This window comes from Pantherophis guttatus, chromosome 1, assembly GCF_059756535.1.
Source record: "Pantherophis guttatus breed Tessera chromosome 1, ASM5975653v1, whole genome shotgun sequence".
Lineage (NCBI taxonomy): Eukaryota > Metazoa > Chordata > Lepidosauria > Squamata > Colubridae > Pantherophis > Pantherophis guttatus.
Window position 1 is genome coordinate 113,311,694 of NC_142063.1, and position 18,772 is coordinate 113,330,465.

At 39.7% G+C, this 18,772-nt stretch overlaps 2 protein-coding genes across 7 annotated transcripts; one reads left to right on the forward strand and one right to left on the reverse strand.

The window, feature by feature from the left end:
- Positions 1-716: 716 nt before the first annotated feature.
- Positions 717-10,050, reverse strand: TMEM109 (transmembrane protein 109). 6 transcript variants are annotated; one of them, XM_034420226.3, is made up of 4 exons: positions 9,263-10,050; positions 7,048-7,316; positions 4,861-4,963; positions 717-2,023 (listed from the first exon to the last, which is right to left on the reverse strand). In XM_034420226.3, exons 2-4 carry the CDS (start codon positions 7,282-7,284, stop codon positions 1,641-1,643), a joined length of 723 nt encoding a protein of 240 aa, XP_034276117.2. In that variant the 5' UTR covers positions 7,285-7,316; positions 9,263-10,050; the 3' UTR covers positions 717-1,640. The 6 variants fall into 6 exon arrangements, with proteins under 6 accessions (XP_034276117.2, XP_034276114.2, XP_034276116.2 ...); XM_034420223.3 differs by having other exon boundaries at positions 9,019-9,272; XM_034420225.2 differs by having other exon boundaries at positions 8,804-9,272.
- Positions 9,989-18,235, forward strand: LOC148116522 (pre-mRNA-processing factor 19). The gene is made up of 16 exons (XM_087881450.1): positions 9,989-10,307; positions 12,263-12,412; positions 13,106-13,182; positions 13,868-14,009; positions 14,111-14,184; positions 14,269-14,331; positions 14,747-14,788; positions 14,906-14,980; positions 15,411-15,486; positions 15,737-15,846; positions 16,006-16,161; positions 16,295-16,364; positions 16,511-16,596; positions 16,776-16,946; positions 17,516-17,621; positions 17,789-18,235. The coding sequence occupies exons 1-16, from the start codon at positions 10,289-10,291 to the stop codon at positions 17,884-17,886; spliced, it is 1,515 nt and encodes a 504-aa protein (XP_087737576.1). The 5' UTR covers positions 9,989-10,288; the 3' UTR covers positions 17,887-18,235.
- Positions 18,236-18,772: the final 537 nt, after the last annotated feature.

Here is an 18,772-nt window from a genome sequence, read left to right on the forward strand (position 1 = left end):
AAAATGTGATTTATGACCGTTTTTCACAGTTACGACCTTTGCAGCATCCCCATGATCATGTGATCAAAATTCAGATGCTTGGCAACTGGTTCATACTTATGACCGTTGCTGTGTCCCAAGGTCATGTGATCCTCTTTTTCAACCTTCTGACAAGCGAAGTCAATGGGGAAGTCAGATTCACTTAATAACCGGGTAATAACTTACCAACTACAGTGATTCACTTAATAATTGGGGCAAGAAAGGTCATAAAATGAGGTAAAACTCACTTAACAAATGTCTCATTAAACATAAATTTTGGGCTCAATTGTGGTCGTAAGTTGAGGACTTCCTGTACAGACAGCCCATAAACATTTAGTCTGCATTACATAATGGTGCAGGCTTAATGAAAAGTTACACACTAGTACAGAAAATCTTTGGAGAGCTTCTTAAAAATAAACTTCCTTGAATATTTCATAGAATGAGCCTGCAAAAAAACAACCAGCCTGCATGTGCAGGTACGCTCAGCATTAATTGGTGAAAAAAATGTTGCTTTGTCAAGTTAAACCAGAAACCACCGTCTTCCCCAACTATCAGAAGTTCACTACAAGAGTCTGCACTGAGGAAAGAGACACCAACACGGCTTGTATACAGTATATCCACAACCCTTTTGCATCCACCTTACATACCTGTGTATTTCCTCCCTTTAGAACCTGAAAAAGCAACCAAGGACAATGGGATGTGATTAGATAGATAGCCTTTATTTGGAAAACAGTAACAAACTATTCAATTTATCTAAAATTGGAGCTTTAAAAATACATGTATATATATATTGGCAAACAATATGTTGCTAATAGTACAATTTCTTATATGTAGTGTAAACAACAGGCCTCCATTCTCCAATAGGCAAAGAAGTCTTAAGTCTGAATTTATGGTTTTGCTTACTTGCAGTATAAATTCAGTCTGGAGGGAAGGCCTGTGTATATTCCTTTGTTTGTTTGTTTGCTTATGGCTTATCTCTATTCTGGATCAGCAGGTGAACATCACTTATCAGAACCATCTTAAATTACCTCACACACAGCACTGGCATGCGTAAGAAAATGATGTAAACTTGCTTTTAAAAGGCATCTTTGGCTCGCATTAAAACAACTTCAGCACTCACAATGTTCTGATTGTTGCGAAGAGCACCACAAACACAGTAGTCATCCTTAACTTTCACAGAGGCATTGAGTTTTATAAATATGAGCATGATAGTGTAGAATAATCTCTTATTCCCAGTCATTAAATTCTGTGTTTTTGTTTTTTTTTCCTTTTAAGAAATAAGCATTTTTCATTATCAGGCCAGTTGTCTTTAAAGAAGCCAACAGCTGCCGTGAGTCAAAAACAGAGTGGAAAAAACAGGGCCTAAAAAGGGGAATGAAAATAACGAGACAAAAGTAGAGAAAGAGCTTTTCTAAATATTACTACCAACTGAGAAGCGATAGTATGTCAGATGCAATCATTTTCTTAGGGAGGACTTCCATCCTAAATAGAAGTGGGCAAAAAGATACCATCCAGGAACATGTACAGACTGAAAAAGAAGTAACGTAGAGAATAAAGAAAGAGAGAAATGTAGTTGCTTCTTGGAGAAGATGGGTAAACGTGGTAAGCCCCCTGCCTGAAATTTATTCTTCGTCCAGGTATCTGGGAGACCGCTTCTGCCGGCGTTGCAGTTCCTCCACTTGGCGCTCTAAGTTGTGCACTTTAGCCTTCAGCCATGCATCAGAGCGATAGGATCCACTCAACCAACCCAGCAAAACATAGAGAGTTAGCAAGGCCAATAGAAGTAAAACCTGTACCGAATGGTCAGGCACAGTAAACACAATAAATGCAAAGCATCCTCCAAAGAGAGCCAGCTTGAGGCCCCACATGATGCGGCTCAAGATAATGAACAACAGGCTGAACAGCAGCCAGAGCACCCAATAGCTAATCAGGGCAGCCAGGCTCCAAAGCAGCAGTGCCTGAACCTGCTCAGGGCTCAGCTTCAGAAACTGTGTTAATCCATTTCCTGAAACACAAAAGAAAAAAAACAATATAGTCAGTCCAATGTAGCACTACACCAGCCTTCCCCACATGGTACCCCAGGTGAATTTAGTCAACTTTCCAACTAGGATTTACATCTACGGTAGTTTAGGAGGAAGCGTTACCGCATGCAGGAAAGAAACACGCTTACTAGCTACTTAGAAAGAACAACTACACTCAAGTGTTAAGTATTACAGCTCAAACAAACTCCTCCTTTTTTACTTCATGGTGTACCTCATTAATTCCAGTATGCACAGAGGAGCAGGTGGGCACTTTGGCATATTGTATGGCCGTAAATCTTTGTTTGCCTATTAAGCTTTGGGCTGCTGCTCTGGCTCATTGTGAACAAGGAGGGTGGGGCATCTGTTTGCTCCCCTCTCAGCACTGACACAAACAATCAAGGAAGTTTCAATCAATGGAATGATTAATCTCATGTTTGAACAAGTCTTAAGATTTATATGAGTTCATTTTTGAAACGTAGAAGGATTAGGGAACTATCACATATTTGTGTGGCATACATTAAAAATAATCATACAATATATTTTTAAACACTGACAGACAACCACTGAAAGGCAATCAAACATACAAGACGAACCTCTTACTCGAACCAAAAGTCTGGAAGAGTCATGTTTTCAGAACTCTTTGGAACATGGGCATGATGGGAGCCAGATAACTCTTGGGTGGATGGGTGGGAACAGTGCAGGAACAGACACCATACACTTCCTAGGTCTTATCAGATGACACTGTTTTGTGGATGGGATCTTCAGCATGGCAACTCTGTCCAATCATAAAGGCTGGGTAGAGGTCACCAAAGGCAGATGGTCTTTAGATAATAAGACCTTATGCCATGAAGGGTTTATAGGTAACAACCAGCACCTTGAATTGCATCCTGAAGCCTACTGACAATCAGTACAACTCAAGGAAGAAAGCTATTACACGGATTTATAAATTATGCCCATAATTGCTTATGCCACCACATTCTGCAACTTTCAAATAGTTTCTAAGAGCAGCCAGATGTAGAATACCTCATATGTGAGGTAACCAAATTGTGAGTGAATATCTGAAGAGTCTCCTGGTCCAGGTAAGGACACAACTGGTACACAAGATTGTTGAAAGGCCTTCTTAGCCATGGTTTCTACTTGCTCAACACACACAATGTTGAGCAGGAGGCCCACAAGGCCCCCATACCAGTCCCAAAAGAAAATCCCATTTAGATTAAAAACAAGACATCCTCTGCCCTGGGGGTGGGAGTGGGGTTCCAAAAGGCCACATTAACTCAGTCTTGTCAGGGTTGAGGTTAAGCCTACAGTAGCAGTATTGTTCTTGGATTTACAACACGTATTTGCATGGGAGATAAGATTAAGCTAGTGTTAAAATTGGAGCTCCAATCATCAAGAACTATAGTTAAAAATTAATGGCACAGTAAGTACTACACCATATCAATTCATGGTTGGAATCTCCTGCATTTAGAGATCAAGACTTTCCTTAGTTTTGCCTATCTATTTCAGTCTTTACTCTCTTCACAGATATTGTTGTAAGATTATTTTTTGTATCTTTTACCAGCTGTTAAGTTTGTTCTGAGATACAGTAAAGTCTTTATTGGCTTTGATGTCTTGTCAGTTTACTGTTCTGACGTTGCTTTCTTCTGTTTTTGGTCTCTGGCAGCTTCTTTTCACATTTATCCTAGCAACTTACTTAATTTCATTCCACAGCTTCTCTAGTTCCGTATCAGTGAAGGTCCAGGACATCAAAGAGATTCCTGAGATTCTTGAAAATGATGAGCTTATGTTCAAGAATATATCATAGAAACCAGTTGGCATTGTTCTTCCATTTTAACTTACTTGAATTTTAAACATGAGCAGTTCACAATCTGTTTCAGTCAGTCTCTGGCCATGTCTTTCCTGTTATAACTGAACTCTTTCACCTTTTTGTCTCAAAAATACAGTATAATCAATTTAATTTCTTTGTACTGTGTAGCATGTTGAATGACATCTGACCTGAGGAATCCATCTTCCAGGGCTATATTATCAGTCACTTTATATTGTCTAGCCATCTGGTTTTCTTATTAAAAAAATACAGGAGTGATTTACTATTATCTTCTCCTGCATATTGTAACATGAAACTATGCCTTTGTTGTTGTTCTAAAGTTTCTATCTGTCTTCATCAACATTCCAATATGCCTGCCTGCCTACCTGCCCAAAATATATATATATATATATTGGTGCCCAATTCCAAGCTGTACATTCAGGGCAACCCCTAGATAGCACAACAGTCTTCTGAAAGTACAACCCCATCAAAGACCAAGGCTAAATGATCTGTGTCAAGATTGACAGTGCGTTTGTTCCTCCCCATTCAGTCCCAGCCTTTAGACACTCATTCAGGATTTTGATATTATCTCTTGGGTAGTGGGCATGACCACTATGTCTTGGGTGACCCTCCTGGTACATTCCAGTATTTTTAGTTATCCCTCCCAGAAACATCCTGCCACTGCCATAAAGGGGCTACATAACAGGATTTGCTATGACAATAACAGGTACGGTAACTATAAAATGCTAACTTACAATTACAGCTAACTATAAAAATGCTAAAAAGCAGGTTGTTCCTCCATGCCAATTCTTATTCAGTAGTGATCCAGCTTAAGCACACATTTAATATCTCAATTCTTCCTTTGCTTACTTGGAAGACAATCCCACAACATTTGAAAGGGGAACTAAAGTAAGAATAGGACTGTGTCCCGTATCCTGTTAAGATTGCAGCATGCTTAACCTCTTCTCCTAACTTCCATCTTTTTTTCCTCACTATGCCAATAACCTGGTCACTTACCAGCCAATCCAAAGGATGTAAGAAACTGCCCTGTAGTTCGAGCCACAACAGATAAGGCTGAGGAAATTCCGGAGGAAACTATCCAAAGCATGGCAGACATATTCTGCAAGGAAACCAAATACACAGAGAATTCTTCTACAGGACTTATTATCAAACATTCTAAATATATATGTCAATTTACCATAAAGGGGATGGTCTTTCACCTGAGCCACATAGCAAATGATAGGGCTGCAGCTCCCTCCAGTGCTGAAATAAGTTGGGATTAAATCGAGCAGAGATAAAGTGCAGATTTAACAGATGACTAAAACTCTAAACCAAATGGAAAGCATAAAAACACATGCACTCTGAATGGCAAAAAGAATTAGGAATCATATGCAAAACTAAGAGCCTGCTTGGCTGATATAGTAGCAGATTTGAAGATACCTGTGTGATTAAAAATATCAGAGCCACTGGAGAATGAAATAGAAGTAGGCTGAATTCCAATGGAAACCTTTCCAGGATGAGACTTCCATCCTGGCCAGCATATTTTAAAAAAGTATAAACTGCTTTTACAAAGTTATGGGCATGGCAATGCTTTCACCAACAGTCTCATCCTCCCACCATCTATGTATTGAAAGTGTCTGTGAAAGACGAATGATCACCATTTCAAACTTTTACACTTAAAGGATTCTGAAGAACCGAGGCCTTATTCCCACAGAACTCCATTTGCATTCGTTTCTCTCCTGTAAACTCCACTTCATTCTCAACTGGGGTGGGGGGTGGGGTGGGGGGGTGGGGGTGTCAAAGAAGCCAGGAGGTTTTGTGATATTATTCTAAAGTTATGGGGAAATCTTTTCATGTAATTTACACAAAATACAGTCACCAGCTATGGCACTACTTCTGAACTTTGGAATAGCTTACATTGAATTGGGAACATACATTGGCATAATCAGGAGTCTGATGTTTGAAAATTTAGCTGTGAATCTCTTCTTTTAAAAAATCAGATTTGGACTTGACATTCAGAAAATGGTTTATATCTGAAACTTGTAGGAATTTGTAATTGTCACTCATGTGAAGAAACAAATCAATTTATATTTTCTTTCCATCCGTTAGCTTCTCATTTATAATATATTACACTAAATAAGCTGTTTAGAATCCCTTTGAATAGAGAAGAAACCACTTCTGAAATCTTTCCAAGAAAATTGCAGGGACTTTTCCAGGCAGTCTCCAGGGGTCAAGACTTACTCAAAAGCGCACGTGCGCGCACACAGACAAAAGATTTCTAAGAATAAGATGAAGAGTAATTTTTCTTCCACATCTAGGGTATTCTGCATTCACAAAATGTGTCCTACAGAATTGATGGACACTTGTGGAGGAAATGTGAGAGAAAAGACTCAAGGAAAAGATCTGATGGTGGGAGGGAGAGAGAAAAGAATTGCAGGAGAAGGAGAATCTGATTGCACAAATAAGATTTTTAATTTATATACTGTAACTTATATTAAAATTGATGACGGTTATATTAACTCTTTGCAAATATAATATTGAGTTGAATATTATTTGCAAGCTATTACATAGCATCACTTGTGGGGGGGGGGGGACGGACGGCGGAGGAGGGAAGACATCAATAATTGCAATCAGCTAACCAAAACTACAATACAAGACAATTCCTAGGTCCTTTTGTGTATTTGTGTAAAGAAAATCTGGGCTGTTTTGAGCCAAAAATCCTATTTAAAAAAATACAAGGGATGCAAATCAATCCTGAATAGTGTTCAGGAGATAATGTATTGGAATACTTCTTCCTATGAAAAACTGAAAAGACTAGAAAATCAACTTGAAGGTTATGGAGGTCTTATACAGTGGGGCAAAAAAGTATTTAGTCAGCCACCAATTGTGCAAGTTCTCCCACTTAAAAAGATGAGAGAGGCCTGTAATTGTCATCATAGGTAGACCTCAACTATGAGAGACAAAATGAGAAAACAAATCCAGACAATCACATTGTCCGATTTGGAAAGAATTTATTTGCAAATACTTTTTTGCCCCACTGTATACTAGCTATTGGTAGGCAAAGTTTTTGTTTAAACAGCATAACTGAGTGTTCTATCTCTGGATAATTTCCTGGAAAACTATATAATTATATATTTTCCCAAATTGTGTCACTCAATTCATAAGTATGTGACTTATTTTCCAAGGATAGCACTGCTGTCATACCTCATTCAGCACCAGAAAGTTCTCTTTACCAATCAAATTCTCCAGTGTCTTCCTTACAGTACGAGTCACTTCAGATAAAAAGTCAGGTTCCACACGCTTCTTTTCCCAAGACGAACTTCGGTGGTGCTGGGCACTGGCAAAACAGGTGTTCATGAGAGACAGCAATACAATGATGCCCAAAGATGAGGCAAGCATCATCTTGTGGCAACTCCATGAGTTAAGTTTCCCTCCGACCATCCTTCCAGTGTTTGTCTTTACACCCAGTCTTTCTGCAAGTAAGATAAAAAAAATGAGCAGATTCATTAAGATAAAGTAGATTTCTCTCCATGGGAAGAACCTGTCTTCCTTTGGATGTTAAACAACTACTTCTATTTTCCTTGACCCTGGCCATGCTAGCTGGCATGCTAAATCAGTCATGCCTGAAGAATATGGGATTCTCTTCCTATGCTTATCTGGAATTAACCACATTCTTATCAAGAAATCACAAGCAATACAAATTATCAGTAATTATTTGCAATACTGAATTTATACTCTGCTTTTTCCATCATATATACACACACACACAAGTACATATACATAGAGAGAGAGAGAGGGAGAGAGAGAGAGAGAGAGAGAGAGAGAGAGAGAGAGAGAGAGAGAGAGAGAGAGGGAGAAAGAGAGAATGCTTAACATGGAAACATCCAGATCTTCACACAGGGACAGGCTTGTTAACAGGAGAAGCTTTGGACTCCTACACTGCTTGGGAGTTAAAAGTTAATACTGACACCTTCAATAAACAATTGGTCCCTAGCTGCAATCATTTCACTTCACTGTCATAACACTAGACAGCAACCAAGCTGCAACTATTTACATTCATTGGAAATTCCAGATACTTTTAAACATTAGTTCCACAGAGTGCTTTACAGCCAGTATGCTGTTACTAAAGCATGGACAATGTAGGTTCCTACTTATTGCTTAGAGAAGATGACATTGCATAACCGGTGATAAATGCAAATGCTGATTGTATTATCATTTTCTACTGCTCCACAATTATGGCATCTCCCCAGCAAAACCCCCACACAGATTCTTATTAGAAAAAATGAGGATTCAAAGGATGTGAAACTGTTGGCATTCAATCAAACCCACAGTGCAGCTTGTACTTGGAAGCACTCCACGCTGCAACCAATGTTCCCTTACATAAACTGCTGCTTGGCTTTAAAGCCTCAGTAGTCAGAATTTCCAGATTCATCCAGAAAACGAACCAGATCTCACAAGTCTGAAGTTTACAGTTTACAATTTACAAATCTACAGCTTACAACCAGTGGTGGGTGTTGTGTACTGGGCATACTCTAATGTCTTTGATTCAGCCAGTTCGCACCCCTTCGGGAGAACCGGTTGTTAACTTTCTGAGCAGTTTGGCAAAGTGGTTGTTGGAAGAAAACATTAGGGCAGAGAACCGGTTGTTAAATTACTTGAATCCCACCACTGCTTACAACTCTACAAATAGAATTTACGTACTCTAGGCAAACTACCGAATATAGATTTATTTTAAAAAACTCTACTCCAAATAAAGAGGCAGGTACAAGCCAAATTCATCTTCTACACTCTTGGTGTCTCTGTCTCATATAGCCTGGTTCCAGAAAGGTAAAAATAAACATAACCAATCTCAGGATGTGTATAATCCACGCCGTTTCCGCCGCCACATTTTTTTCCAGCAAGTTGAACAAGACCCGATTCTCTTTTTCTAAATTCATATCTCGGCTCAATCACAACCTACGGGAAAGCCAGGAAATTTTCCGCAAGAGCTTTTCGCGAACTGTAGAAAGTGATCCCTCCACATCTCATTGTCTGCAAGCGAGAAGCTACTTCTCCCTCCGAAAACTTCAGGTGAGCTGCATTAAAGGAAGATCCCGTGCGGGAGGGAAGGGCGAGGCGACCCGCAACTTCGGGACTCGGACGCAGCCGCCGAGAAAAGCTGGGTGCATACTTAACCTTGTCCCGAGCTTGAAGAAAAGGAGTGGAATGGCAGCTCCGGCTGTATGGACAATTTTTTTCTCTCTCTCCCTTGGGGGAAATTCAAAAATAGCCTCCAAGTCCAGCTACTTTCTGGGAAATGCAGTCCAAGCAGCGTCGGAAGGCGGTTTAAATCCTACTCCGGAGCATGCTCAGAATTGTACTCCAGTAGTTATTTATTTTGGAATATATATATAATACACGCAATCTCTTTTAAGCTTACCTGAGGAAACGCTCCTCCCACGGAGTGCCTTCCCTTCAGAAATAAGACCTGCGCCTTCCCTCTCGTTATGGAAAGCTTGTGAAAACTTGCCCGAAGGGCGGGTAGCGGGAAAGTAACCGGAGATCCATAGCTTTTGATTATTGTATCTGGTACTTGATGGTTCTTTTTATTATTATTTGTACTTGATTGCGATTATTATAATATGAGCACTGCATACTGCATGGTATCAGAATGATTGAAGTGGCAGAAGGCATCTGCAGTAAATGAAAAAGAGCAACAGAAAAATAAATTGTTTCGGCACATTGTGCGCTCACAACATGGGAATGTTTCCAAATGTTTCTAAGGCAGCGATGAAAGTTGAAAATGGTCAACGTCTGAAATGTTGTTGTATTCAACTATTTATGGAAATTTCTGCCTCCGAATTGGGCATCCTATGGAAATGTTGTTGGTCTATCACGAACAATCCGTCTTCAACACAACGAAGGGCTATGATTCCAGCCTTTCGAAATCAACTAAATTTCATATGAGAAGTCATTTGATTACTTTTGCTGTTTTCCAAGACTGACTACATACATTACAGAGGTACGGTTTGTTTTTTGTATTTTCCATTATTTCCTGTTATCGGAGCTTGGCAAGTATCGCTGAATAAATCTACTTTTCAACCATACTTCCAGACCCGCGTTATGCCAAGCAAGTGCATGACGGGAATGGTAGTTTTTTTTCCCCGAGGGGGGCCTCCGGATCCGGAAGTAGCTTGTGTTCGCCGGACGGTTAGGTCACGCGGCGGGGTTTTTGCCCCTAACGGGGCGTGAGAGAGCGGAGAGGTTCCGCTTCCGGCCTCTTGCTGGAGGTTCGCGCGCGATTCGTGGCCCGTGGCGTGGTGGCCTTTAAAAAAGCTGAACCGGACTATCGAAAGCCGAATCTTCCTCCTCCTCCTCGGCCTTCGTGGCCCCGAAGCCGCCACAAGGGTTAAAGCCCGAGGGATTATACCATTACAATAGCCACAGGGGGATTATCCTGCTCGCCATGTCCCTCATATGCTCCAGTGAGTGACCCGCTTTCTCCTCGGCTCTCGTTCTTCCCGCAGGGCTGCGGCCTCGCACGGAGGGAGGAGGCTCGAGAGAGGGGCTCCCCTTTTAACAGCCGCGACCGTTGGGCGGTTAACTGTGGCAGTTCCCAGTATGGAGATGTCTGAGGGGTTGTAATGTTTGCAGGCAGTGAGAGAGGATTACGGTCACTGTTGTAGACGGCAGGGAGATCGGTGGGAGCTGAGTGGTCGTCACAGGAGAAGGAAAGCCCTTCCTCCCCCTCTCTCCACAAGGCAAGACACCAAAGAACGGATTCAATAGTCCATTTAGATGTTCGAGGGGGAAAAAAACCCTTCTTCACAATTTGGTACCTGGTCTCTGAACAGTTCCTAGATGAAGATAAAGCTGACGCTTCTCAATCGTACATCTTAGGGAGCTTTTTTCTTTTTTTATTGATCACATTTTTTTCATAAATAGTGGAGTCTGCTAGAAACAGAGTTCAGTTATAATGAACCGTGCAATTGCCTAATCCATATAGAAGTGGAAGAGGCTATTTAAGCTGTCAAGGCCAAGCATCTGCTCAGTGCAGGAATTTTATATCCATCACATTTTCTAAACCACTCCCTCACAGAGAATGCACATTAATCATCAATTACAAATTACAATTCAGCCTTGCTCTAATATAGATCTAGTGAAGAGGAGCCAGTACCTCTCTAGGTAGTTAGTTCAAGTGTTCATCTGCTCAGCTAGAATCTTCCTTTCTGCAATTTAAGACCATTATTCTTTGTCCTGCATTTTGGAATGATGGGCATCAGTTCTTGACTTGTATTAAACTATTTCAGATACATGAAAAATGCTATCTTATTCCATTCGTTTATTCCCCCCCCCCCCCCCCCGCCACCTCCCAAAAGCTAAACACATCTAGTTCCTTCAGTTTCTCATAAGCATTTCTGGTCCTCTGATTTCCTTGTTGACCTTCTCTGTACCCATGTCATTTATTTTGAATCTTTTGTTTTTGGGATCTACAAACGGACAATATTTTAGAGCTTTCTAAATCAGAATGTAATGACCTAATTTGAAACTACCATCAAAACAGACTTCCATTCAGTTTTTGGCAACTATATGATTTTGCCTTGCTCATATTTAGGTCTTTTTCACAAATACTGCTATCCACTAGATATCCCACATTTTACACTTTTTTTTCCCAATGAAGACATTTGCATTTGTTGCTATCACATTTCATCTCTTATTTTCTTTTTAATTTTTTCTCTAGTTAAATAGAACATTTCTAAATTTTCCTTCCAATTATATATAACAGAGAATATATATATATGTGTGTGTGTGTGTGTGTGTGTGTGTGTATGTATGTATGTATATATATATGTATATATGTGTGTGTGTGTGTGTGTATTTATTTATTTATTTATTTCTCTCTAGCCAGGTTCCACCTATGTAAACTAAGATATTATGCAGCCCTAGTTCAGTGAAATCACAATTCACTAGTTTCTGGGCTTTTTTTCCTTCTGGCAGCCAGCAGACCCTTTGCTGCCCATTGGGAGACTAAGATAGATCTATTTCGGCCTTATAAGGCCTCATCAGTTAGCCACACCCTCATCTCATGTATCCTCCCGGTAAAGGTACAATATTTGTTTTTCTTTCTTTTTCGTAGGTTTTATGTATATTTCTCTCTAGCCCAGAAAAAAAGCCCAGAAACTAGTGAATTGTGATTTCACTGACATTTCCAACAGTAGTTTTTTTTAGATATTATTAACTCAACATTTTGGTTATCTTCCTTTGGGACTTGATATTCTAACTGAATATTACTTGTTTGTAACCATCTTGTGAAGGTCCATATTAGGGGAGGTCCTGCTGTTAGTACTATATATCTTTAACGCCAAAGACAGTTTAACTTGATTTACAGATGATGTTTGTTTTAGTGATTTTTTTTCTACCCCCACCTTTTTTCTTGCAGTTTCTAATGAGGTACCAGAGCATCCCTGTCTGTCCCCAGTCTCAAACCATGTTTATGAGCGAAGACTGATTGAAAAGTATATTGCAGAGAATGGGACTGATCCAGTGAACAACCAGCCACTGTCTGAGGAACAGCTACTAGATATCAAAGGTAAGGAAGATCAGGAGAATTAGTTTGTTGAATGCAGAATACCTAATCTGACTGGTCTCTTACAATGTTGTATGGAAGTCTCGAAAATATTTGTTAATTTATAGTAAGAGGTAAAGTAATTCCAAAATATCATGGCCAGGTTTATAGAGAGGATTCTTCAACAGATCCATTTAAAACAATATTTCAAAAAATGTATACATGTATCAATCTTATTTATTAACTTATATCCTGCCCATCTCCTTAACCAAAGCAACGTTTGACTTAAAATGTATATCTGGCACTTCTCCCTAATCAGAAATCCCACCTATGTTTTTGTTCGCATTTTTTCACTTTGTACTTTATGCATTGTTTCCATGTTGCTCTTTCAATCCGATTTGCTTGAACATCTGTCTCCAACTATAATTAGATCAATGTCTGGTCAGACTTTTATAAAATGTGTCCCTTCTGCAGCTTTTTTCAGCTCCTTGGGTTTAAAAATAGCAAGGCATGAATACATTGTTTTTCCTGTCCCATCCATAGTCTTCAATTCTACCCCACCTGGATCACACTACAAAACCCCCCACAAAAATAGGCAAAATTAAATAATTCACTAAAATGAAAGCTGACAAAACTGTCATAGCCATGGTTTAAAGGCTTGTGAAGGGAAATATTGGGGTTCTCTAGAATTAATGTTTGTATATATTTCATTCACAGTTGCCCACCCAATTCGGCCTAAGCCTCCTTCTGCTACCAGTATTCCAGCTATCCTGAAGGCACTACAAGATGAATGGGTATATATATATATATATATATATTAATACAGTAATCCAGAATTCTTACTTTATCGTGAGCAAGTAATTTCTGCCACTTATGCAACATCAACAAATTTTGTGCTCATAGAACAAGGGTGTCATAAAAATCAATAGGCAGGTGTCAAATGACATCTATCTTTTTTTCTTTATTTTTCCTCTTCACAATGGGGGGAAGACCAAGGCAGAAATTAACGGACCACATAAAGTCAGGCTGTGTGTTTACAGTTACTCACTAAACCAGCACGTCCGGATATCATCACATGCAATATGTCAGCACTTCAACCTGCATTTACTCTAGTGCTGACATAAGGAGAAGAGGGGCCAGCTGGCAAGAGGATGCATGACACTTCACCTACTTATTTTCCTTGAAGATAATATCCCCTAGGAGATGAGAGGGAGGGGGGGCATTCCTGGGAGTTTAGGTAATAGATATGGGGAGAGTGATTTGGAGGAAGGCCAATGAGATGCAGAGATTTGGGGAACGGAAAGGGAGGGTTTGGGTCAGGAAGCCAGAGCTGGCTACGCCACGATCGGGGCCAGATTGTCGTGCTTAATAAAATGAAAGATTTCTTCAAAGACTATCTGTTTGGAAATGCAATTTATTTTATTTGAAGACGATATCGAAACCTGACACAATATTAATGTATTGAATTACTTCCTTCAGGATGCTGTCATGCTACACAGTTTCACTTTGCGCCAGCAGCTTCAGACTACACGCCAGGAACTTTCTCATGCACTCTACCAACATGATGCCGCTTGCCGTGTCATTGCTCGTCTCACCAAAGAGGTGACTGCTGCAAGAGAAGGTATAGCACAGAATTTTTATTTTTATTTTTTAATGGGATGCAAGAAGAGTCCCCGTTTTACCAACTGTGTTAAACCTGCCAAATCATCTCTTTCTTCACAGCTTTGGCAACTCTGAAACCCCAGGCTGGCCTCATTGTTCCCCAAGCTATGCCCTCTTCACAACCAAATCCTATGGTACGTTCCACATATTTTTGTAATTCTCTTCATGCTGTATCTTCTTTCTCTGAACTAAAATGCTGTATTTGCTCTTTTTTCCAGGGTGCCGGTGAACCAATGGATCTAGGAGAGTTGGCAGGAATGACCCCAGAAATTATCCAGAAAGTAAGAAATGTTTTGGGTTCAGAACTACAGATAAACAGTTAAAATACATTGGCCTGAACTGTTAAATATATAGAAATGATTCTGCTATTTCTGTAGTAAGAATGTGCAGAAAGCTGTGCTTTGAACCACTTTTGAGTATGCAACTTCGCATACTCAAATTTCAGACATGAAATTTCCTGGTTTGGGGATTTTACAAAACTTTGAAAATGTTTGAACCAATCCATTTTATTCTCAAAGGAGGTTTTATGCATGAAACACAAGCTTTTTGCATATCCTATTCTATATCAATGTGGCCTCAACTTTACATTAAAGCTGTTATGTATAACGCATGCTTTTTAGACAATACTATTTACACCATAGTATACTATTACAACATACTTGACCCTAATTTTCCTAATGTTTTTCCGTCTTGCAGCTTCAAGACAAAGCCACAGTGCTGACCACAGAGCGCAAAAAAGCAAGTGCCCCTTTTTATTAAATGGGTGTGGAATTGGGTGATTCTGGGATGTGGATAGAAATTCTTTAAGGTAATTTGTGTTCTTGGTGGATGAATTCTGTTTTCTTCTTTTTGCAGAGAGGGAAGACTGTGCCAGAGGAACTGGTGAAACCAGAAGAACTAAATAGATACCGGCAGGTGGCTTCACATGTGGTAAATATACGATTGATTGAGAAGGTTATCCTAAGAAACTCGAAGATTCCTAAATTTCTTTAATAATTCTGGTGAATTTCCTCATTGCTGCCTGATGGGAGAACATTTAAATTAATGATAGTTCTCTGTATTTTAGATTTCCTGAACTCTGGAATGTCAGAGAGATTATAAACTTTTGGGCCTTTCAAAAAAATGGAATTTTTGTATGCACATGCTTCCTCTGCATCTCTAGTGTAGCAGTAAATTTTGGTCTTTACTACCAAACATCCAACAACAAACAAAATATGGATTATATATACATCAACACACTTCACACACAAAAGGAGGATATACCCTCCTTTTGTGAAAACCTCTTATGTTGCTTGCTGGTCAGTGAATAAAATGAGAAGATTTGGAATACTTATTGCCATACCTTTGTGTTTTTAAACAGGGATTGCACAGTGCCAGTATTCCTGGCATCCTTGCTCTTGACCTGTGTCCTTCTGACACCAACAAGATCCTCACAGGTATGTTAAGATTTCTGCTTCCTTTATTTCCCAGAGTGCTGTTTTTTGCTCCAAATGTATTTTTGAAAGGACAGTAGCTTACATTCCATATTTTATGTTGCAGAGGTCTGTTTCCCTGAAGCACCAGTAGTAATGTTACCACAATATTACCCTGCTTATATGTATTTTAAGTCAACCACTGAAGAATGCTTTCTGTTAACAGATTCTGTTGCTGAGCTGCTCTGGTTTCTGGTTTTTGTCTTGCTTGCAGGTGGAGCTGATAAAAATGTTGTTGTCTTTGACAAGAGCTCAGAACAGATCCTGGCCACCCTGAAAGGTCACACAAAGAAGGTCACCAGCGTAGTGTTCCACCCATCCCAGGTAAGAATTCTGGACCTTCTGCAGTCTTTTTCTATCGTAAGAATTATTTCTCGTAAGAATCTCTTACAAGGTTTTCTCATACATTTGTTGAAGGAATCAGGTTTACATGTATCTTACAGAATTGGTATTTAAGGAGATGGACTTCTCTTTGCCCTGCAGGAACTGGTGTTCTCAGCATCTCCAGATGCTACTATCCGGATTTGGTCAGTCTCTGGCGCTTCCTGTGTGCAGGTTGTACGAGCCCATGAAAGTGCTGTCACAGGGCTGAGTCTTCATGCTACTGGCGATTATCTTCTGAGCTCTTCGGATGACCAGGTGAGCGCGAATCCAGAGGATCTTTTAGCCTAGATTTAAAAGAAAAATAAGAATTCAACATATAACAATAAAGAAAGTCATGATCTTCTGGCACCAACTGCTGATATACAACCTCAATCTTTGCTTTTTATAGTATTGGGCTTTCTCTGACATCCAGACTGGCCGTGTACTCACCAAAGTCACAGATGAAACTTCTGGCTGTGGTATGGATTTTGTATTTAGAATCTAAATTGAGTATTCCGTGAGACATGCTTGAACAAGTGTAGTCTCAATGTGTTGGACATGCGGGAGGGAAGAAGCTGGTTGGAGCTCCCTCACTTATGCGGTGATCCGATATTCTTTCCTGCAGCTCTCACCTGTGCTCAGTTTCATCCTGATGGACTTATTTTTGGGACAGGAACAATGGACTCTCAGATTAAAATCTGGGATTTAAAGGTAAGAATTGGCTTCTAATATGACACTGTTGGAGGGTTTTACTTTGCAAGCCTGATTATTAAGGGTTTGCTGACATTGACCTCTCTGTTCATTTTGAAGGCAGAGAAGAGACATGAGTTGCATTTCTTTGGAGGGTACAACATCACTCTTAATATCCACTAATTGCTTGCCTTCCTCAGGAACGGACTAACGTCGCAAACTTCCCTGGACACTCTGGTCCCATTACTAGCATTGCCTTCTCCGAGAATGGCTACTACTTGGCCACTGCTGCTGATGACTCCTCCGTCAAACTCTGGGATCTCCGCAAACTGAAGAATTTCAAGACCCTGCAGCTGGACAATAATTTCGAGGTTTGCCTAGCTGCATTTTCTTTGTCAGTTCTGTATTTTTTATTCCTCTTTTTTTTTTAATATAGCCACTGAAATCTCTTCAGACAGATTTCTCCTAGCTGCTTTTAAAGCTTTGGAATTTCTTCCTTGAAATTGGGACAAAAAATGTCTCTATGCTATACGAGAGCTTGGTTTCTTTTGAAATGTGTGCACCCTCACACTACAGGTAATTACATTATAGCACAATACAAAAACAGTCCAAACCGTAACAAATAGTCAGTAGTTCCCAAATAATCACTGGCTAGGTTCAATCATGACATAGTCAAGAAGAGCAGTATTTCCGGAACATCAATAGGGAAGGCATCGTCCCTGACATTGGGAAGGCAAAGTGTTTCAGTATGTAGGATTCATAGCAGAGATGGTTATTTCAGGGATCACTTTTCCCCTAAAGTGGGGATTTATGGCATGTTCTCTTTACTTGTTTGTTTTGGCTGGGTAGATTTCATCAAAGTAGATGGTCTCAGAGATGTCCTAGATTATATGAATATATTATGCTTCTAGAAATCTATTTTCTGTACTTTCCTCTTTAGGTGAAGTCTCTCATTTTTGATCAGAGTGGTACCTATCTGGCCCTGGGTGGTACTGATGTCCAGGTGTTCATCTGTAAGCAATGGACAGAAGTTCTTCATTTCACAGGTATTAGATTGTTGCTTTTGTATCATTCTCCAGAGCCACTGTACAATATTGTCTTTAGTATTGGTGGCTAGCATCAGTACTTTGGCTCTTTCTTCTACCTTCTGTTTCTTTGAAGTGATAATCATAGAGTGAAAAATTGTCTGACTGTCCTTTCTTTTTTTCTACAGAGCACAGTGGGCTGACAACAGGAGTAGCCTTCGGGCACCATGCTAAGTTCCTCGCTTCCACAGGCATGGACAGAAGCCTGAAATTCTACAGCCTGTAGCTTCTGTTTCTAGGATGCGAAGCTGCTGGATCCTATCCTTTGCTGTAATGAAAAACTATGGGGTAAACATGGGGTGTTGGACTGACAAAACATCGTGTACCTTATAGCTGTTGATGTCAATTTTCTGTAGCATGGGAAATTGCCTTCAGTTTTAAATACATTTGTTTTCCTCTCTCTGTTTGTTTTTCATAGAGATCTGTAACTGTAAGAATACTTAGTCAAAACCCATCCACTGCTGACTCTCTAATAGGGATAGTGGCAGAAATGAAGACGAAGAAAGGGAGGGGGAGATGTGCAAATTTTTGTATGCTGCTCTCTAGTTTCATTAAAAAAAACTATTCAACTATAACAAGGTGCTTTTGGGTGGTATCTCACATTTCAAACATTTGAATTTTGAACTACATTTTGCCAACACACACACGTTGGCTGTATCTCTTACAAATGTTTATGCATCAGAAGATATCACAGTTCAGCAATTTTGATGATGAGTTCCTTAAATATAGTATTCAATTTATAGGCACATTCTGAAGGCAGTATATTCATTAAAATGGAATGTTTGAAATACAACCTCAAATAGGGAGCATGCATACTACTTGGAGATGTGAAATCTGGTACTTGTTTTATTAGAATAGACAGTAGTATTCTATGTGGGCCAGAACCTAATTTGCAAAAAGGCACCTTTCTGTGTCTAGATACCTGTGGTTTTGATCAGCCATTTTCTCTGGGTCTCTTATTTCCAAATACTTTCATTTTAGTTTCATTTCTTTTGTAAATGTATAAACGTGTACATTTTATTCTGTATAAAGATTGTTTTAAGCATCACTTGGTTATATTGGTATAAAACAAAGGCCATAAAGTAGTTAATGATGTTTTAATCTAACATTTG